A 22,997-nucleotide genomic window follows, 5' to 3' on the forward strand; every position below is an offset into this window, starting at 1 on the left:
TATTATTATTATTTTCACTGGATTTCTATGGTTATACCACATATTATATATATATATATATATATATATATATATATATATATATATATATATATATATATATACATATATATATATATATAAATTACTTAGTAATTGAAAACATGTTCATCATAGCAGAGATGTATTCAAGTCAATGTTTTGTGTGAATTGCATTTTTAATGTTTAATGTAAATCAAAACATTTCACACAAACACAAAAAACATTTGTTAGGTTTTAAATAGATATGGTGTCCAGAATTAAGACAAATATTACAAATACACTTTCATCTTAGTGGAACATGTCCATAATTAGTGTGATAAACTGCACATGTGCAACACTGTATACGTGAGGGGAACATCCACTAAATGTTACCCTGGGACCAGTTGGTTTAGTAATTAAAAAATAACAAAAGTAAAGTTAGTTCTGAGAAAATGTTGAGCATCTTTTCATTGTAGATACCACTAGGTTTGATACTTTGCTATAAAATGCAATGAAGTTAAAAGAGATTGTTCTGCTGTAATTTGCTTACCCTCATCTTGTTCCAAACTTCTTACAGCTTACTTTCTTTTCACTTCTCTTTCAACACAAGAGAAGAAATGTTGAAGAATGTTGGCGCTGCTCTTTCCCACACAATTAAAGTGAATAAGAATCTCCTTTTGTGTTCCATAGCAGGGTTGAAAAGACATGAGGCTGAGTAAACAATAACATAATTTTCATTTTTGGGTGAGTGATCCCTTTAAATATCCAAATATTTTATGGGGCCAATGTATTTGCCTATTTGCACATACATACATAAACAAACGAATGAAGACAAAAGTGTGAGATGCAGGCACTCCTCCTGCATCGTACATTCACACTGTGCTCTCTAGAATCCACTCTGAATTGGAAAATGTGGTTTTCTCAGCTGAGTTTTCCTTTTGGACTAGCATTCCATTCATCGACATACTCCGCTTGCAAAACGTGTTCCCGAACTTCAGCGAGCCAATATAGCATTGATGTTTTGAGAGGTTCTCGTTCAAAGAGTACCTGCGTTTAGACCGCACTCTTTCGACAGGCAGTGTCATATACTTGGACACAGAGGGGTGTGCTCTCCTCAAGATTGGGGTGTTTTTGAAGCAGGATGGGGGTGTAGGGGTGGGGGCAGGTAGAAGGGGCTGCTGCAGGGCAGTGGAGTTGTTGCGGTTTGTGTTTTGCGTCTCTGCGTTGGGTAGTGCCTCCACCTTGGGCTCAGCGCTGGCCGAAGGGACGGGCTTTGGCGCTGGTTTGCGCTTTGGCTTAAGTGACCCTGAGGAGCCGGGTGTTGTCCAGCTCTGGCTTTCTATGGAAGTGGTGGTGGAGCAGTCCAGGATGGAGGTCTCCGAAATGTGGGTTTGGGAATCGGGAGGAGGAAGTGGAGGAGCAGAGCTCTTTTGGTATCCATCGCCTCCTTCTAAGCTCAAAGCACCTTGCTTGGACACAGAGGGTGTGATGGTACAGCCCTGTGACTGTGCCCCGTTGGTTTGTGAGTGCATTTCGATGACAGAGGTACCTTTGGCAGCATCGCCACTGTTGCACACTTTATAGCGAATCATGAGGATGATGATGAAGACCAAGACAGAGGCGACAATTATGCCTCCAATGATGATGATCATGGTGCCACCCAAGAACTGGGATTGCATGAAGTGGCAGCGCATATATTCAGACTCAGTGGTGAACTGCACGCAGCCTACAACACGTGTAGCCGTCAGAGAGGTGATGCCATCGTCATAAATAGCCAGAACACAGAGGTCGTACTGAGTCCCGGCAGCCAGATTATTCACCAGAAAGTTCTTACTCGTTGGGGGAATCATTCTGTTGGGTAAAAGAAAGAAAAATGGTGGTATAAAACATTACATGTTTCTTTAATCATTCATTCATTTGCTTTTTAAACTGTAACACACCTTTTAAGCTACCTCAAGAGATTTACCAGTTCCAGCAAAATGTTAATTTACACCTTTTTCTATCCAGAAGCAGTCCTGGCAGTCCTAGTGACTTTGTGCAATAGCCAAAACTTGACCCCACCTTCCAAAAAAAGTTTTTAGTTTTTTTTTAACATCAAGATTTTGGCTAAATGTACATTTATATCATAAATTGTATTATCAGCAGTTTCAGTGAAAAGTTAACATGATTTCCAAATTCCTGGTCCATGTAACACTTTTGCTTATTTAACAAGTGACCCTAAAATAATACAGAGCCTTAAATATTTCTAAATAAAAAAAAATGTCTTTATATTTTCAAAATCATAAAACTTCTACAAAAGTTTAATACATTTTGAATCTTAGATTTTTTTAAATCTCAAATGTGGACTGTGTTTTGTTGTAGCTTATTTATTTGGTTAATAAAAATTTATATAATCATAAAAAAGAACAGAATTGCAGAAACATGAAAACCAAACAATACAATACTAATAAACATAGACATCGCATAGCTTGTTGGTCAAGAGATACAATTTTGAGGTTTTTTCTGGAGTCAAACACATTTTTATTATTCATATTATTATAATTTAAGCTAAATTGCAACTGTATGTATTGCATATAATTAGACATATTTTTTCTTTTCAAAACATTAAGATTTAATTAATATTAATATAATTAATACAATAACAATTAATGCATTAATTAATATTTACAGTGGGGTCCAAAAGTCTGAGACCACAGGTGAAAATGCTTTTTTCAGCATATCCACATCAGGAACAGGTGGAATGGTTATTTGCATTTTATTTTGTTTTTACTGAAACAGAGAGCAGGATACAGCAGTGGAGTGCACATATGAGAGCTTTGTACAGGGGCACACCAGTGCTAAGTTATTGAAAAATAACCTAGATCTTAATAGTAGCTTTGGCTAAAAGTGTATGCTAAGTGAAAATGTAAATATGTGAATACTTAAGTCCTATAAACAGCAGGTGCCAGCAGCAACAGGTAAAATACACACAGATGAAACAGTGAAAACCTGAAACATGCGGTAAAATGATAAAGGATAAAACGATGAATGTATGAGAATAAGAATAATCAATGCTAAGCAGGCTACACGCACAAACACTTGTGCAGAGTGCCATGCATCTGGTGAATGCATTATACTATTCTTGTCACGTTGTAATAAACAGCCCAAGCCCAAGCAAACTGTGATATCAGGACCATCTCTTATCTGTTTCATGTTTACCTTGCTGACAGCATGTTTAATCCCATAATCTAAAGAGCGTAGAACTGGAGCTGCAGTAAATCAACTTCGGTTCTGTATCTACAGGAAGTCTTGCTGTACCTGTAGGAGCCTAGGGCTTGCAATCACTCTCCAAGCTGTTCACTTAAGATTTGAACAATGGCATGTCTTATCATCATTCCCCACGTGCTCCACCTGTCTCTCTCCACAGCCTGGCAAACATTTAGCTCATTCAGGCTTCTGAAAGAATCGCTCTGTGATTTTCCATGCAAACCGACTGGATTTGAAGCACAAAGGATCTCAGTAGAATGGCCTCGCACTCTGCCCGCCCTGGCCAGTCAGAGCATTTCATTATGCTAGGTGACAGTGGACAGTGAACAGAGACTTGAATGTATCCACCTATTTCTAGATGCTTATATTTAGTAAAAAAAAAAAAATGTATTTAGTTTAACCAAAAATACAATTTCCATTATCATTTACTCACCAACCTCATGTTGTACCATATCTATATTGACATTTGTATTCTTCAATGGAACACAAAAGGAGATTTGGGTCAGAATGACAGCTTCAGCCACCATCCACTTTCATTGTATGGAAAGAAAATGACTTTCCTCAACTGCAAATGTCGTTAGGTGCAACCTTGTAAACATTACTGACCAATTCTACCTTAGCAACTGTTGCCATCTGCCATATCAGACAAGCTTTTGCTCCTTTTAAAGGGTCATGAAACCCCAAAACATATTTTTTTGAGATGTTAACAGATATATAGGTTGCACATCATTGAAAACACCTGTGTTTATTGTTAAGGGAAAAGTTGTATTTCTTGTTTTTTTATTTCGTTGTTATGATTTAAAGAGAAACTTGAAGCAAAGTGATAAAATGAAATATATACATAAACTGTGATTGGTAGTAGAGAACACTAGAGTATACTTCAGGGCGTTTCACCACATTTTTCATGATAAGGAACGGTTCCATCCAATCAGTGGCGTAACACAACATGTTGGGCCCCAGGCACAGAACTATTTTATGGCCCCCTGACCAATTTGGGTTTGTGGTGGGAATACTATCTAGTATAAATATTTTTGATGGATATTTAACAGTGCAATTTACAATTTTATTTTCAAATACAAATATTATTTGAATCAAGCTAAATTATAAAAAAACAAAGCATACTAACAAAATAAATTATACATGTACACATTTATAAGAGTTTTGTTGTTGGCAAAGTCACCATACATTTCTGAAATGAGAAGAGTGCCAAGTTGTTTGGTCAATCTTGAGACATTTCTCAGGAACTGTAGCTTTTAAAAGTCTTAACTTGCTAACTGATATTTACACAGGGTCCAAAATAAACTTAAAATTAGGGCTGGCCTGAGTATTGTTACAGGTTTCCAGATTCTAGGTATATTTGGTTATAATTGCCATCTAACTTAAATATAAAAAAAGTATTCCTCAGCTCATGCTGCTAATTACAGGTGAAACTCGAAAAATTAGAATATCGTGCAAAAGATCATTAATTTCAGTAATTCAACTTAAAAGGTGAAACTAATATATTATATAGACTCATTACAAGCAAAGTAAGATATTTCAAGCCTTTATTTGATATAATTTTGATGATTATGGCTTATAGCTTATGAAAACCCCAAATTCAGAATCTCAGAAAATTAGAATATTGTGAAAAGGTTCAGTATTGTAGGCTCAAAGTGTCACACTCTAATCAGCTAAACACCTGCAAAGGGTTCCTGAGCCTTTAAATGGTCTCTCAGTCTGGTTCAGTTGAATTCACAATCATGGGGAAGACTGCTGACCTGACAGTTGTGCAGAAAACCATCATTGACACCCTCCACAAGGAGGGAAAGCCTCAAAAGGTAATTGCAAAAGAAGTTGTATGTTCTCAAAGTGCTGTATCAAAGCACATTAATAGAAAGTTAAGTGGAAGGGAAAAGTGTGGAAGAAAAAGGTGCACAAGCAGCAGGGATGACCGTAGCCTGGAGAGGATTGTCAGGAAAAGGCCATTCAAATGTGTGGGGAGCTTCACAAGGAGTGGACTGAGGCTGGAGTTACTGCATCAAGAGCCACCACACACAGGCGGGTCCTGGACATGGGCTTCAAATGTCAAACGTCTTACCTGGGCTAAAGAAAAAAAGAACAGGTCTGTTGCTCAGTGGTCCAAAGTCCTCTTTTCTGATGAGAGCAAATTTTGCATCTCATTTGGAAACCAAGGTCCCAGAGTCTGGAGGAAGAATGGAGAGGCACACAATCCAAGATGCTTGAAGTCCAGTGTGAAGTTTCCACAGTCTGTGTTGGTTTGGGGAGCCATGTCATCGGCTGGTTTGGTCCACTGTGCTTTATTAAGTCCAGAGACAACGCAGCCGTCTACCGGGACATTTTAGAGCACTTCATGCTTCCTTCAGCAGACAAGCTTTATGGAGATGCTGACTTCATTTTCCAGCAGGACTTGGCACCTGCCCACACTGCCAAAAGTACCAAAACCTGGTTCAATGACCATGGTATTACTGTGCTTGATTGGCCAGCAAACTCGCCTGACCTGTACCCCATAGAGAATCTATGGGGCATTATAAGAGAAAGATGAGAGACATGAGACCAAACAATGCAGAAGAGCTGAAGGCCGCTATTGAAGCATCTTGGTCTTCCATAACACCTCAGCAGTGCCACAGGCTGATAGCATCCATGCCACGCTGCATTGAGGCAGTAATTAATGCAAAAGGGGCCCAAACCAAGTACTGAGTACATATGCATGATTATACTTTTCAGAGGGCCGACATTTCTGTATTTAAAATCCTTTTTTTATTGATTTCATGTAATATTCTAATTTTCTGAGATTCTGAATTTGGGGTTTTCATAAGCTGTAAGCCATAATCATCAAAATTATATCAAATAAAGGCTTGAAATATCTTACTTTGCTTGTAATGAGTCTATATAATATATTAGTTTCACCTTTTAAGTTGAATTACTGAAATTAATGAACTTTTGCACGATATTCTAATTTTTCGAGTTTCACCTGTATAAAGGGAGCTTATAACTTTCTAGGTAACCCTACTAGGTAAAATTTTAATATACTACTTTTACAAATTATATTTTGTCAGTTTTTCATCATATTGGTTGCATTTTAGCTTTTGAAAAATTGTAAAAATCATAATATATAGACATCAATAAATGTCTTTAAAGTGCATATAATATTTAGCATATATGTGTATTGTTTACATGCATACATTGTTCCATTTACAATTATTTACATTGATATTCAGAACACATGCTAAATCGGTACTGTCTCTTTAAATAGACAATGACATCTGAGCGCAATGACAGGTGATTTTGTTTCGTATTCTTTTGGTTGCTTAATGTCAGATGTATCTCATGGAGTTCAGGAAACAAATAACAGTTAGACTTCATAGATAAACATTTGATGGTAAACTTTGCACTAAAGTCAAATATATTTATACACCTTATTTTAATTCTATCTTATCATTATTATTTATCATTATGACTGTGTGAATGCACCTACAACACCACAACAAATTCCTTGTATGCGTAAAAAACGTACTTGGCAATAAAGCTTTTTCTGATTCTGATTATTTGTCTTGTCATTATCTGTTTTGTGTATTAATGCTTTGGCAATATTGTATGTAAACACAATCATGTCAATAAAGTACTTTTAAATTGAAAAATATACAGTAGATGCAAGAGGTTGATGTTGACAGTTTGATTTGATTTGTGCATGTCAATTAATTAAGCATCTAATTGTTGTTTACTGTTTAATGAAAAGCATGTTATGATGCAGTTGCTAATAATGTTTCCTACCACCTGGTGAATATTTCCATTTTATTTTCTTGCCAAAAACATTTTCTCTCACATTTGCACCATGTTTACATGCATATTAAACAAATATTCACCTAAGAAGCTACGTTGACATGTATGGCTCACTTTTCTTCTATCTACTATGTCCTGCTCTTTCTCCACTCCTTTTTCTTATGAATGTTCGATTATGGATTCATGTACTGTAGATACATTAACGGATTAAGCAAATTACAACATGACGTGTACTCAATTTGGACCATGCACCGCTGATATATTAGGGCTGTTGATTTAACGCGTTAATTCAGTGCGATTAATTTGACAAAAAATATTGCGTTAAAAAAAATTACGCATTTAATTGTAATGCCCCCCGGACCATAATAAGGAAGATTCCTGAGAAATGCAAGCTTGTAGTACCACCTGTTTACTCCAGAGGGCAGTAAGTGAAATTTCAGCTGTATGAGCAACACACAGTTTATACAGTGAAGAAAACACTTGAAGGAGCACAAATGCGAACTACAGGATGTCAAGATGTGTTTAAAGATTGAGTATTAAACTATATTTAACTTGACACAGTGACCTAAACATTTTATATTTATGACGCAACGAACCCGAGACACTACACGAGCATATCTGACGCAGGGTGTGGCTGGACTGAGATGGTGAAAAATTTGTAAATTACTCCATAAATATTTAATCACGAATAAAATCTAATTTATTTATAAGTACTACCCCACTAATTATTTTCTTGTAGAGAGATTTAATTGTGATGTTGATATATTCTGTACATTTTGTGGTCTGCAGGAGGAAACATTTTTTCATTTATTTTGGAGTTGTCCCAACTCGACTTGTTTTTGGTCTGATTTCTGCAAGATTGTTTGAGATCATATTATTCCCAGCTTTCAACTTTGTTTTGAAAAAGTTTTATTGGATTTGTTTTTAGCTATGACATGTTTCTTCATAAGGAATATTATATTATTAATTTTCTGCTTTTGTTGGCAAAGTTTAATATTCATAAATTTAAGTATGGTGGTTATAAACCATTAGTTTATTAGAGGTTCAGCAACACCTAAGAACAATTTCCAATTTGAATAACAAGAAAGCTGTAAAGTTTATTGAAATATGTAAAGAATTTGATATTTTTATTTAAACTGCTTATTTATTTTCCTTTTTGTTGTTTTTAATTTGATTTCAGATACCTCTTGGCTGTAGATGTAAAAGTTTGTAAGCATTAATAAAAAGAAAATGTCTGACGCAGGTATAAATTGACAGTCCTTAAACAAGCCCTCATAATAATCTAGAACTGATTGACAATTGAAATGGATTGCTGTGAACTGTATATCAATGATTGACTAATGGTCAATAATATAGTAGTAAACAATACATTGTATTCTAAAGCCGCTTTTTGTATTGTCTTATAAATGATGAACTCTTCTGCTACAGGAATGTAATGCATTTTAAATATCTGAATATTATTTATTTCATATATATATATATATATATATATATATATATATATATATATATATATATATATATATAATTGTTAAATATTTAAAGATAACTATGTATAATTATATACTGATATAAATATGTATAATCTACTATCTTTTGGATGTTGCACCGTCCAATGTGGTTTGCGATGCGGCTAGCGGACACTGGCAGCTGCTGAAGACGCCGAGGGAGATGCCTGGTGTGAATGCGGCTATAAACTCAAGAGCCAGTGGATACCGGGTGCCGAGGCGGATGAGTATGAGGCTACAGTGTGCTGCTGAGGCTACAAAATCGCTGCCGAAGGCCATTACCGTGAGAAGTAACAACTTGGTCTTCACTGAGGAACAAATATCTGTTTTTGCATTGAAGGGATTGCATTGTTTTCATTTAAACATTCGCAGCTTACTGCCAAAGATCATTGAGGTACGTGAGCTGGCCAGGAAAATCAAGGCAAGTATACTATGTTTTTCAGAAACATGGTTAGATTCTTATATTACTGACTCAGAAGTTGAAATTGAAAACTTTGTTATCATTCGCAAAGACCGGAACAGACAAGGGGGTGGGGTTTGCATATTTGTGAGGTCTGATATTGATTTCAATCTAAGACAGGACCTGGACAATGTTAATCTTGAAGCTGTGTGGATTGATATTTTACTTCCAAAAAGCAAACCAATTTTGTGTGGTGTTGTTTATAGACCTCCAAATCAAAATGACTTCATCCAAATCTTGGAATGTGTTTGTGTCACAAATCTGTGAAGAGCAGAAGTTTAAAAGGGTATAATGTTAATAACTTTCAGGACATACTTAATAATACCAACTGGATGGAAATTACCAACATATGTGATGTTGATTCAGCATGGGATTGCTTTCAATCTATTTTCTTGGAAATACTTGATAAGATAGCCCCATAAAAAGAGACCAGGATTAAACAAAGATCACAGCCTTGGATAAATAATGATATTTTGGACACCATTTACTTAAGGGATAAAATCTTAAGTGAGTTTAAAAGAAGCAAACTGTCTGTTCTTTTTAAAGAATACAAAGTACTTAGAAATAAGGTTCAGCGAATGGTGGATGAGGCGAAAAATGATTTTTTTATGTCTAAAATTGAAGAGCATAAAAAGGATCCAAAGAAATTGTGGGCAACTCTTAGGCCTTTGGGGACAAAAGAGAACCCTAAGCAAAAACAAGGTAAAATAGGCTTAGATATTAATGGGTCCATAGTATATGATAAAAAAGTGGTGGCAGATACTTTTAATAGTTTCTTCACAACAATTGCAAGTAATCTGGTGCAGAAGCTTCCATCTTCGTCAGGTGTTTTTAGTGATCCACAGAGGGTGCATAAGTTTTATGAAGAAAATGGAGTCCAGCCAAATACTTTTTATTTCAAACAAGTAACAGAGGAGCTGGTTCTAAAAAAACTCAAAGGTTTAAATCCTTCCAAGGCTACCGGTTTTGACAACACCCCTGCCAGATTTCTTAAGGATGCTGCTGAAATAATCACTCCTGTCATAACTTATCTTATTAATTTATCCGGTGAAAATAACCATTTCCCTAGTAAATTTAAGGTGGCAAGAGTGATACCTTTATTTAAAAAGGGGCCCAAATCTGATCCTGGAAATTTCCGCCCTGTATCTATCTTGTGTTCAATATCAAAAATTGTGGAAAGGATCATTTATGAGCAAATAGACAGTTATTTAGCAGAACATAACATTTTATTTGACTTCCAATCAGGCTTTAGAAAATCCCATTCCACTGATACCTGTCTGCTTTATCTTACAGACTTTATTAGGAAAGAGGGAGAAAAGGGGAATTTTTGTGGCATGGTGTTAATAGACCTTCAAAAGGCCTTTGATACTGTTCAGTATGATATCCTTTTGAACAAACTAAAAGCCCTAGGATTTTCTCCTGCATCTCTTCAGTGGGTGAGGTCATACCTGGTGGGCAGAGAGCAGGTGGTAGATGTGGAAGGGACCTTTTCATCACCACTTAAATTAACTTGTGGAGTTCCCCAGGGGAGTATTTTGGGTCCTCTCTTTTTTTTATTATATGTCAATGATATGTCGTCAGCTATAGACTGTAATTTGTTTTTATTTGCAGATGACTCAGCTATTCTAGTCTCTCATAAAGACAAATCAGAGGTCGAAAGGCTGCTTAGTTCAGAACTCCTTAACCTCAGTGTTTGGCTAACAGACAACAAGTTGTCTCTCCACCTTGGCAAAACAGAGTCAATTCTTTTTGGGTCCAGAGATAAACTGAAAAAGGCTAAGGGGTTTAGGGTAGTCATAGGTAATGTTGAAATTACAGCCAAGGAAGCAGTTACTTACTTGGGCTGTATACTAGATAACAAACTATCAGGGGAGCTTATGGCCCGAAAAATTATCTCAAAGGTAAGCCAAAGGACTAAGTTCCTGGCAAGAATATCCAGCCTCTTAGATAGTAAAACCTTAAAAATCCTGGCCAATGCGCTTGTTCAATGTCATCTTTACTATACCTGTACATCTTGGTACACAGGCATTACTAAAGGCCTTAAAGACAATTTACAGATCTGTCAAAATAAACTAATCAGAGTGATCCTTAAATTACATCCTAGAACTCATCTTCTTCCTGACCATTTCTCCAGACTTGGGTGGCTCAGAGTGGAGGAGAGGGTTTCTCAACTTAAACTGTGTTTAGTTTATAAGATAAGAAATAATCTGGCACCCAAGTACTTGTGTGATTACTTTTCAAAAATTAGTGATACGCACAACTACTGTACCAGGGGGAGTTCCACAGATTACAGGCCCTGCTGTTTTAAGAGCTGTGTGGGAAAGTACTCTTTCCTATACTCTGCAGCTGTCTTGTGGAATGGTTTACCTTTAAACCTTAAACTGTTGAGCTCTTCCTACTATCATTTTAAATCTTCAATAAGAAATTGGTTATTACATCTATAAAAATATAAAAAAGGAAATAGAAATCCTTGAAGTAGTAGAAATATTATATTGTCTGCTTGTGTGTCTGCTTATTTATCTGGGAATTTAGCCCCTGTTTTGTTTTTTTTATTGTATTTTTATCTGTTTTATTTGTCTGTATCCTTTTTATGTCCCATTTCTTCATTGTTCTCAATGTTTTTTAGTCCATGTATTGTTACTCATCTTCCATCTTAAGGACCACAATGGAAACAAGCCTTTGGGCTTTTTTGTGTTTTTATCCTTTTGAACACTTCGTGTTGATTGTTGTTGTTGTTCAATAAAGTTTTCATTCATTCATTCATTCAATTATTGTTTTATGAGGGGCTTTCTCAGCAGATATTTGTATATTGTATACAAATAATGCGATTAATCGTGATTAATTAATTGGGACACCATGTAATTCATTCGATTAAAACATTTTATCGTTTGATAGCCCTAATATATATATATATATATACACACACACACACACACACTGGCTGCCAAAAGTTTGAAATAATGTTTGTGTAGAATGTAATGTAATTCACCAAAGTGGCATTCAACTAATCACTGATGCAAAATACAGCACCGTCACAATTTGAAAAAAGTCATTTTTGATCAAATCTATACAAGCCCCATTTCTAACAGCCATCACTCCAACACCTTATCCTAGAGTAATCATTAGGGATGCACCGATACCAATTTTCTCATCCGATCCTATTCCGATACCGGAAATCACAGTATCGGCCAATACTGATCCGATGTTGTTTTTTTTGCACAATCAGTTTAGAATATCTTTACATTATTATGTAACTATTTAAGTGTACTCTTAAATATGTAAAGAAACACAAACCTCAACTACACTACACTAGTATACTGGATAATGTAGCAGCAAATTAACAGTAATTCCAGTACAAGTCATCAGTAGAAAAGAAGCCGTTTTTTTTTTTGGCAATTTTTTTTCAACTTGTATCTGGACTTTAAAGGATTCAGATCTCTTTTCATTCAGTTATTTTTGGAACCCATTCAACTTATATATTATTATAATTTGTAAACAAATAATTATAATAATATTATATTATAAAAGTAATATATAGTAATATATCTCAATCGTGCACCTTTTGTTAGTCTCTCTCTTTCTTCCTCACTGCCCAGAGCACTCACTCTCCCCTGAGTTCTGATTACACGCACCTGCATATCATTAGTGGCATAATCAAGGACTGCATATATACCCTGATTTCACACAAGCTCTTTGTCTGTTCTCATCGATAGTATCTCTGAGATGCCACAACGGTCTACTATTGCAGACATACATGTGTCTTCATTTATTGACTGCAAGTATCATATAACTGTTGTGAGTTATCTGTTCATCGTGTCTATACCCTGTCTGGATATTACTCACCTGCTGTTTGCCACTCTGCTCAACTGGATTTACTCACAATGTTTACATCATTGTTTTTTTTAATCCTCTGTTCAATAAACCCTGCTACTGCATTCATACCTCTGCCTCCGTGAGTCTCTCCATGACACCTTTAACTTTTAAACCCTTGTGCTTTTACATTTATGCATTTGGCAGATGCTTTTATCCAAAGCGATTATTACAGGGACAATCCCCCCAGAACAACCTGGAGTTGAGTGCCTTGCTCAAGGACACAATGGTGGTGGCTGTGGGGTTAGAACCTGTGACCTTCTGATTAACAGCCCTGTGCTTTAGCGCACCGTGTGAAAGCTAAAAATAGCGGTGTGTAAACAGAGAAGCGCCATTCAATAATGCGCTGGAGCGGTGCGTGCATTTTATATATTAACTTTTTAAATGCAGCCTTTTGTGATTCACAGAGCTATTGCACGTCTTAAAGTTGCTTTGAATAAAGAGTATTTCTAATAAAAGTAATACTATTGTTGTCTAATAGTAGACTTGCAGTGAACAATTTTTGTCTTTGTATACCAAAAACGTGTTTTTTATACAAAATTATGTAATCGATATGCGATTGTTAAATCTTTAACATCTGTTCTGCCATTAGTGGTATTCAAATATCTAATCTAAGGGCGATCGTGCTTTTTCTGTGTTTGGTCCTAATCTCTGAAACAGTCTCCCTTTCTATGTGAGGTCAGCATCTTCATTAGCCATTTAAAAATCTTTGAAAACTTAGTTTTATTATGTAGCTTTTGAATAGGTTGAAATAGGTAATTACCTGTATTTAAATAGTTCACTCAAAGATAGCTGGACACCTAAATGTGAAAGTAAATGTCTAGGTTACTAGTGTAATCCCCGTTCCCTGATGGAGGGAATGAGATGTGTCAATTGTAGTGACACAATGGGCTTCTTTCAGGAGCCTCGGATATCTCTGAATATGAAAAAAGGCCAATGAAAATTGGCGACGGCAGAGGGGGGTGAAGATCACACGATACGTACCGCGGAGCCATGCCTATCTCGTGACTCGAGTCTGAAGCCAGTGCTGAAGCGGTCTCATATGCATCAACCCTAGCAGCGTGACCACGGCTGAGGATATCATATGCCCCAGGAGCCTCTGGAACTCTTTTAGAGGGACCGCAGTGCCTATTTTGAATGACGAGAGGCAATTCAGCACTGACTGCGCACACTTGTTTGTGAGGCAGGCTACTATTGAAAAGAGATGCTCTGAACCGGGGACAGCTTGCTCTTTTCCCAGTTGACCTGAAGCCCTAGACAGCTGAGGTGCCTGAGCACCTGGTCCCTGTGAGCTAGGATCAGCCAGTCATCAAGCTAGTTGAGTATGCAGATGCCCACTTCAATTAGAGGGGAAAGGGCGGCCTCTGAGACCTTTGTGAAAACACGAGGGGACAGGGACAGGCTGAAGGGGAGGACTTTGTACTGGTACGCCCGGCCCTCGAACGGAAACCATAGAAAGGGTCGGTGTCGGGGCAAAATTGAGACGTGAAAGTATACATCTTTCATGTCTAGCGCTGTGAACCAATCTTGATGCCGGATGCATTTTAGAATGTGTTTTTGCGTGAGCATCTTAAATGGGATTTTGTGCAGAAGCCCCTTGTGTCACTACAATCGACACAACGTTGAGTGTGTGACAGAAGGTGAACAAAAGAGTTTTGGTGCACTTTGCTGTTTTCCAATCATGGGACAAACATTTGAAAGTCAGAAGAGTGAAGATGATAGAACAGTTTGTTCAAACTTTTGAGAATGAAGTGAAAGCATGCATTGCCACCACGTGCACCTCTAAGCTGCATCATGTTTGGAGCAAGAAAAACAGAACCTCAACTGATAAACATGCTTGCTCCAGTCCAGTTATCGACTACAATCCATTCTGATGAGTGATTCTAATCTCACTGCAGTGTTCTGGGTAAAATTCCGCTTTATACCTAGGCCAGGAACCACCCTCTCATTTCTGTTCCGTGAGTGCTTTTGCACTTGCATCGGCCAGGAACCACTGTCATGTCTGCATGTGATTTTGATTACTCCACTGCGAGCTCATGCATAAGGTGTAACGATTTAATGAAAGCATTCCTACTTAAAATAATGTAGAGACAATCGAATGACGTATTAGTGTACTGTACTACATAGCCAAATACATTATTTGGAAAGGCATGAATGATGACTTCAAAATTAATAACAGATTCATCCGAATAATATAAAAAATTTGTTGTATGGCTGATTATCCAAAAAGCACAAGGATAAAGCGACATTTTCGGTAAACTGTATGAATCTGTGCAGACAATATTTCTAAAAACAATCTTGATAGCATAACTACAAAGAACAAATTAATTCATTGGCACTTCCAAAGTAACACAATTTACAATACAAAAGATTAAAAAGCCATTTCACACACATCAGTCTCTAAAGTACACCAGAATTACTTGTTTAAGGGAAAATTAGAAATGGATTTCTATTTCATGGTTTCTAATGAACGAATAGCACAGGATTGATCCATCCCTTCATTAGAACAACACAAACTGGTGATGGATTTGTGCACTACTGCACTGAGTATAAGGAATGTTTTCACAATTGGCCCCTTTACATCTAGCTGTTATCACCAAGGGCCAAAGTTAACATTTTCAAGCATCTAGATAAATTGATTGAGTTTTTTCAACTGCTTTTAAAACCGAGTGGATTTTTCTCTCCTTGCGTGTTCCTCTGGGTCTCTATCGTAAGATGGCTCCCTTCAATTTTCTCTATCGGTCTTAAAGCTTACTTCGTAAATGATTGTGCTATATTCATTTGTGCTGTATTCATAAGGCCTAATCAATTACTATTCTGCTCCTTGCAGGGCTGGAAATGGGTGGGGTTGAAGTCCATTCATACTGGCAACATTTTGTATCTTTTCTCCACTAAATAGCCTACAAAAGCTTTGCGGGTTTCGCACATAAATGCATGGGATCTTCTGTGTCTGTGGTTGAGCAATGTTGACCATCCTGAGTTGCCAGAAAACATTCATGCAACAGATCGACAGATGCACACGGAAATCCATGGGCAACCAAACATGCACGCAAACGATCCACATGAGCTCAATTTACAAATCCATGCTCAAGAAGAATGCATATGGGTTTCTTTGCTCAGAATACCATCCACAAGTACATAAGTGTGTGTGTGTAATTTAATGCAAAAATAAACGCTGAGCTGTTTGTTTTGGTATTCTTCTTCAAGAATGTCTGTTCTGCAGTCTTGACTTAAACATGCACAGTGCTGGTGGCGTGGTTTAGCTTGGCTGACAACAAATGCCCTTTCATTAAAATGAAGGGAAATATCCAGTAGATTCTTTTTTAAAAAAGAAACATTTGTTCAGAATGTTCAGTTTGGACAAATAATTTTTATTTCTCAAGTGTAATGTGGTTATAGATTACAGAGATATAATCTCTATAATATGAAATAACTGTCTTATGTTTTTATTTATAATAAAATACTATTTTTATCCACGATGGCAAAGACACATTTTCAGCTGCCATTACTACAGTCTACTAAGAAAATAATGTGTTACATAATCCTTTAACTTAGTACTGAAGCAACTTATTTTTGTTAGAACGATTATAATGTTTGTGCTAAATCACAATATAGTGTATTTTTCCAGCTACAGTATTGCATTATTTTAGTTACTTTACAGTAAAGTAACTTTGCACTTGCAAGTCAAATTTCATTTTAAAAGAGCACCTATTATGGTTTTTAAACATGCCTAATTTTGTTTTAAAGGTCTCCTACAATAGATTTACATGCATCTAAGGTTAAAAAAAAAAACTTTGCTCATAATTTACATTTATTTAAGCATTACCTTTTTTCCCCAGTGTCAAAAATGACTCATTCAATGATCTATACTAAAGGATTAATTCTAAACTCCTGCTTTCAGAGAGCCTACTCTGCTCTGATTGGTCAGATGTCCCCAGTCTTAGTGTAGCGTTTGAGGGTGGGTCAATGAAGACCAGAGGTGGGTTTTTTTGTTACCAAATTACATAGGTTAGTAAAGGAAGTAAGTCTGGAATTACTAACGACTCGTTTCAGGTGTTCAGAATCGGTTCTTTTGAGAGTATATAACATTGTCGGGCACTTTGATTTTTGAAACTTTGCAGACTTTTTTACATTCACAAATAGCTATATAACACACTACATGAATGGTAATATTTGAAAAACAATAATAGGTGCTCTTCATCAATCTTGCATTCTTGTAAGAGATGAATGCTATTCTATGCACTTCTTTTTTGAAAGAATAAAACAAACTTGATCTAACTGGGACCATGAGAAGTGGACAACCAAGATGCACGACAACAAAAAGACAAGAACATCGGGGTCTCTAATTTGAGAAAAAGACTCCTCACAGGTCATAAACTAGCAGCTTCAATTAACAGTATATGCCAAACTGCATTGCATTTGCATTGCAAAGTTTGAAGAAAGTTTGAAGAATACATCATTTATTTTTAAAGAAATAGTAAATTGTAACATTATAAATGCATTAACTGTAATTTTTCTATTATTTTCAAAATGTATCCTCGGTGAACACGACTAAACTAACAAAATATACAGAATTTTTTTTTAAAACAAACTAAAGCAATAGAGCACATGAGTGGCATCCCACTTTTTCAGCCATCTTGGTTCTGGAAGTATTTTCACATTAATTTTTTCTAAGCCATGAACCAAACCACCAGCTCTGAGGTGAATAACATCATTGCTTTGTAATCGCAACTTTGATTTGAAGCAAAAGAGTATTTAAAATTGGATAAAAAGGCAAAGGTACTAGACTGTGTACTCAACATCTTTAACGAGGGAATGAACTACAATTCCATGAAGCATTGCAAATTACATAATCAAATTAAAATGATGAAAATAAATATACTATATTGATAAAAATGTGTTGATTATAAGTACAGAATCAATATATATATATATATATATATATATATATATATATATATATATATATATATAAATTATATTGTAAAATATTAAAATATGTACAAATACACTTACTGAACACTTTATTAGGTACACCTGTACACTTACTTATTCATGCAATTTAATTTAATCAGCCAATAGTCTGGCAGCATAGCAATGTATTAATTCATGCAGATATGGGTCAGGAGCTTCAGTTAATGTTAACATCAACCATCAGAATGGGGAAAATGTAATCTCTGTGATTTCGACCATGTTGTGATTGTTGGTGCCAGATGTGCTGGTCTGAGAATTTCTGTAACTACTGATCTCCTGGAATTTTCACCCACAGCAGTCTCTAGCGCAGGGCAACTCAACTTCGTAAAGGTCAAGAGTCAACAAAGCTTGATCCCTGTACCCTTGAAGGCTTATCAGTTATATTTTTTGATAATACATATATAGTATATACTGTATATATATAAATATAAGAATTACTATATTTTTATAGTAAGAATTTTGAAATGTTAGTTAATGAGATAGTTCAAATAAAAATAACAATTGTCTAATAATTTAATGACCTTCTTGCCATCCCAGAGGTATCTAACTTTCTTTCTTCTGCTGAAGATAAATTATGATTATTTAGAAAATATCTCAGTTCTGCAGATGAGAGACAGATCAATATTTAAGTCCTTGGCTTTTTTACTTTAAATCTCTACTTTCACTTTCAGATGTGAAAGTGAAACTAAACAGGCACCAAACGTGACTTACAGATGTGAAAATAAAAGTGGAGGTTTATAGTAAAAAAAAAAAGACTTAAATATGTATTTAAGTCTCACCCACACCTAACCTATCACCTATCAAATAACTTCTGAAGACATAGAGTTTACACCTGGAGTCTAATGGATTACTTTTATGCTGCCTTTATGTGCTTTTTGGAGCTTCAAATTTCTTGCCACCATTCACTTGCATTTTATGGACCTACAGAGCAGAGATATTCTTCTAAAAGTCTTAATTTGTGTACTTCAGAAGGAAGAAAGTCACACACATCTGGGATGGCATGAGTGTGAGTAAATAATGAGAGAATTTTAGAATTTTTGAGTCAACTATCCCTTTTAGTAATTATTTTTAAACATAAGGTGTGTAACAGTTCAATTTTCTGATATAGATCAGTTCAGTTGTCACTGTGATTGTCAACTAACAAACACCATGAGTGTTCAACATCACATACACCAGAGATGCATTCAAAAACAAGAGTGATATATCAACAATTAGCACCAAACGTCCTAAGTGACAAGTCCTATAGATCTGTTCACCCCCCTTTGCATTTTTCGCTGAAGTAGATCACTAAAAAGCATTTGCATGAAGTCATCTCAACGTCATCGATGCAGGAAAAAACGTTATTTTTTCCTGTAAATACTATTGTCATGATGAGTATATATATCTCTGATGAGCTATTCAAGAAATTGGACAGATTTGCGCTGTGTTGAGTAAATCTCAAGTGCGATTGCGAGCATGCATGTTGGATTGACAGACCACGCATGAGTGCACTTGTACTGTGTATGAACATGCGTGCAAACCAACCGCCATTTTCATAACTTGCCATGATCGGATATTATATATTTTTATTTTATTTTATTTTATTTATTTTTAACATCCTCTTGCTGTTGAATTCCCTCTCTAACGTGATTCAGCAATGTAGAGAACTAGCATAAATCCTAATGAAAATGGACCCCTCACAATTCATACAGATTTTATAGGCTGCTGATAAAGCTGACAGAAAGGCTACGGTATATCAGAAAACCACTCTGTACAATTTTAGTGAGCAAAATAGAATCTCAGAATATTACCTTGAGGCAGATGGCTTCAACAGTAGAATACCATGTCAGGCACATTATTAAGACTATAGTGTTCCTAATAAAGTGCTCTGTAAATGTATATAAGTAATTTAAGAGTGTAGGGTCATTCGCACTTCATCATGGAAGTGGCCAGTGATGTAGTTCTTTACCAGGAATTAAGCTATTGTACTGATGGCTTTGACAGAAGCATACCATCAATTAACAACCTTTTCCTATAAAAAAAAAGTAGAATGTTTACTTCTGGACTCTTGACCTCTATATTCAATGTGGACTCTCATTCTGCAAATCAGCTAGCTTAGCTTTGCACTTAAAGGTACGCAATTCTCACCTGTAAACAAGGGAGTCATCATAGGTTCCATTATATTGAATCTGAAACATGCGTATTCCAGGTATATTCCTCTGAAAGTTAAATTTGATGAGTGCAGTGGATGAAGTCGCTTCAGCTATTACCACCCTCTTATCAGGGCTGGTCTTAGCATCACTAGTGTGGTTACTACCATTTGCTCCAGCCCTTGTAGACGTGGAGATGTCAGAGGAACCAGGGTCTGGTTCTTGAATGTTATTGGTGCTGTTGCTAATGTGTGGAAGCTTGATAATGACCAGCTCCACAATCTGGTGGGCTTCCCCAGCAGGGTTTGAGGAAATGCATGTGAAAGAGCCTGTGTCCTTTACTGTGCTTATCAGGATGTCCAGCGTGCCATTGTTGTAAACGAGTGTTCGTGATGAGTTGGCAACTAACTTCCCCTCGGGAGATATCCAGTGAATGGCAGGCTCAGGGTCTCCCCTGGCCTTGCACTTCAACACTACCCTCTGGCCCTCAAGAACCCTCATCTCATGAGAGTAGCGGGTGATGAGGGGCGGCTCGCAGAGGAATTCCTCCTCAGGAATGGACCAGAAGTAGCGTCCAGAGAGGTGTAAGGGTGTGGCACAAGTCTCTAAATCGTCCTCACGATTGAGTCGCCTAAGCCACAAAAGCTCGCAGTTGCAGTGTAATGGGTTTCCTCCAAAGCTCAGGGCAAATGAAAAGGGATTCATAATTCCAGACGTAGCCAGAACCTGTGCTCGCTGGAAAAGCGGGTCTGGTGGAAGTTTCTGGAGTTTGTTGGAGGTCACATCCAAGCGATTGAGCTTCTGTAGGAGGGAGAATGTCCCTTCAGGAATGTAGTCGATCATGTTGTGGTCCAGGCTAAGAGTATGAAGGCTGGTCATCTTTTGAATGGCTTCCCAAGGGATGGTCTCAAGGTTGTTGTAGGATATGTCCAGTTCTTCTAGGGCTAGTAGGTCATTAAAGGCTCCCATGTGGATGAGGGTCAATTGGTTGTTGTTCAGAATCAGGTGATGCAGCTTGGACATGCCGCTGAAGGTGTCATTGGCTATTCGCGTCAACCGATTGTGGTCAAGATGCAAGGCGCGTAGGTTCTCCAGGTCTGCAAATGCGTGTGGAGTGATGTAGCTTATTGTATTCCTTGATAGAGTAAGATCCACCAGCTTGGTCATGTTGGCCAAGTCTTTCCGTTTGATACTGGTGACAAAGTTATCAGCTAGTCGGAGCTCCACAGTGTGCCTGTCAATATTAGGTGGTACAAAGAGCAGCCCTTTTTTGGCACAGAGTGTAGCGAGGTTGGGGGACAGAACTTGACAGACACAGCGCTTTGGACAGATCTGGGCCTTCACTGCCATTCCAATAACCAACAGGCAGACAAGCAGTTTTTCCATTGTAAATCAGGTTTTTACACCTACAGAAAAGAAAGAAAACATAAAAGGGTGAGATAATATACAGGGTTGCTGTAAGAGGGTTTGATTCATAGCATGGAACTTTTAACTTTAAAGGCACTTTAACTTTAACTTTGAAATTCACCGGGGACTCTTATATGAAAATGTTTGCACTTTACTGCTTCCAGCTGCTCATTGAAACAGTTAATACAATATTTTCTACAAAATGATCTACAATAATCTACAACGTATTACATTATAAACAGTTAACAGTAAACATTGTAATATTTCATCAAACTACAGTATATCATCATCATCAACAGTTGATCTTTAGTGATAGCTTGCTATAAATTTCTGATATGGCTTAATTATTGTGAACTGCTCTGCAACAGCTGGAAAAACTCACAAGCCCCCGCGTGCTTGAAGAAAATACAACAGTGCTGCGTTTTAACTTTGAAGGATGCAGCACATGCATTTATTTAATTAAATTTTATTCTTTTTAAGTTTATTAAACACATTAAGTCATATCATGATTCCTGTCATCCCGACCCCAAATTTAAGACCTTTTTGAATAAAAATAAAGAATTTTTTGTATCCTTTAAGATATTTAAGACTTTTTATGATCTTACATTTTGGAAAACTGAATTTAAGAGATTTTAAGACTATTAAAGTATATGCGGGATCCCTGATATACTACCTTGCCTTTGAACATCTATTGTAAGCAAGCAGGAACGTCTTGGTTACGGTTGTAACCTCCGTTCTCTGATGGAGGGAATGAGACGCTGTGTCGATGTACTGTAGTGACACTAGGGGTCGTGCTTGGAAGACCCAAACACCTCTGATATTTGAGAAAAGGTCAATGAGAATTGGCGAATGGAATTTGCATGCCACTCCCCAGGACATACAGGTATAAAAGGAGCCAGCTTGCAACCACTCATTCAGATTTGTGCTGAGGAACCGAGACAGAGTCCCGGCCATTTGAGTGGGTAGTTCAGTGTTGTGGCAAGAGGGACACAGGATACAAAAAACCAAAACCAGCTGAACTGTGTTACGTGGATCAGCGGTGCAGGTGCAGGCAGGCCACTGCGTGCCTAGTAGCAGGTGCACACTGCCCTCATATAACCTTCCCAATGCCCCACGAAATTTGGATGGTCGCTCATACCCCAAGGGGGGGACAAGATGTATTTACAATGGGAACAGGCCTTGCCCTCCGCTTCAGCCTTTTCTCTTCTTTTTCTCCCACAAAAATTAAAAATAATTCAGCTGGGGTCAGATGTATTCGCATCGGGCAGGTGTTCTTTTTCCCCATGGGAAAAAGACACAGCAGAGACCACATCCTGCCCGAAGGGGAGGTTAACATGTGGAGAATATGTCACATGGACTCATCAATGAGGAGGTACCACATGTGGAAAGAAGCCCCCGCAGAAGATCCTACCCGGAGGGGAGGAACTCTACAAATGCGGCGACTGGTGGCAGAGAAGGCTTTGCCCAAGGGAAGACACAGGCTTGCCATCAGGGAAACATACCATGAAAAATATGTCACATGGGGTTACCCACAGGCAACCAACACATGTGGAGCACCTATCCCAGTACAGGGCATATTAACGCAAGTACTTGGCCTGGCATTCACCAGTCCCGGAACTCATG

General features: G+C 37.2%; 1 protein-coding gene across 2 annotated transcripts in view; it reads right to left on the reverse strand.

The window, feature by feature from the left end:
- Positions 1-253: 253 nt before the first annotated feature.
- lrfn5a (leucine rich repeat and fibronectin type III domain containing 5a) overlaps positions 254-22,997 on the reverse strand; it is a 106,489-nt gene continuing 83,745 nt past the window's right edge. Inside the window, exons 2-4 of one of the 2 annotated variants that reach the window (XR_007972178.1) lie at positions 19,966-21,373; positions 814-1,851; positions 254-711 (exon numbers count right to left, since the gene is read on the reverse strand). Coding sequence is in view for 1 of the 2 variants with exons in the window: in XM_052144923.1 (XP_052000883.1) it covers positions 873-1,851; positions 19,966-21,353 (2,367 nt within the window). In the remaining variant the exon portion in view is untranslated. Of the gene's footprint in view, positions 1,852-19,965; positions 21,374-22,997 lie in introns of both variants that reach the window. The other variant, XM_052144923.1, reaches the window with a different exon arrangement.

This window comes from Xyrauchen texanus, chromosome 16 (assembly GCF_025860055.1).
Source record: "Xyrauchen texanus isolate HMW12.3.18 chromosome 16, RBS_HiC_50CHRs, whole genome shotgun sequence".
Classification (NCBI taxonomy): domain Eukaryota; kingdom Metazoa; phylum Chordata; class Actinopteri; order Cypriniformes; family Catostomidae; genus Xyrauchen; species Xyrauchen texanus.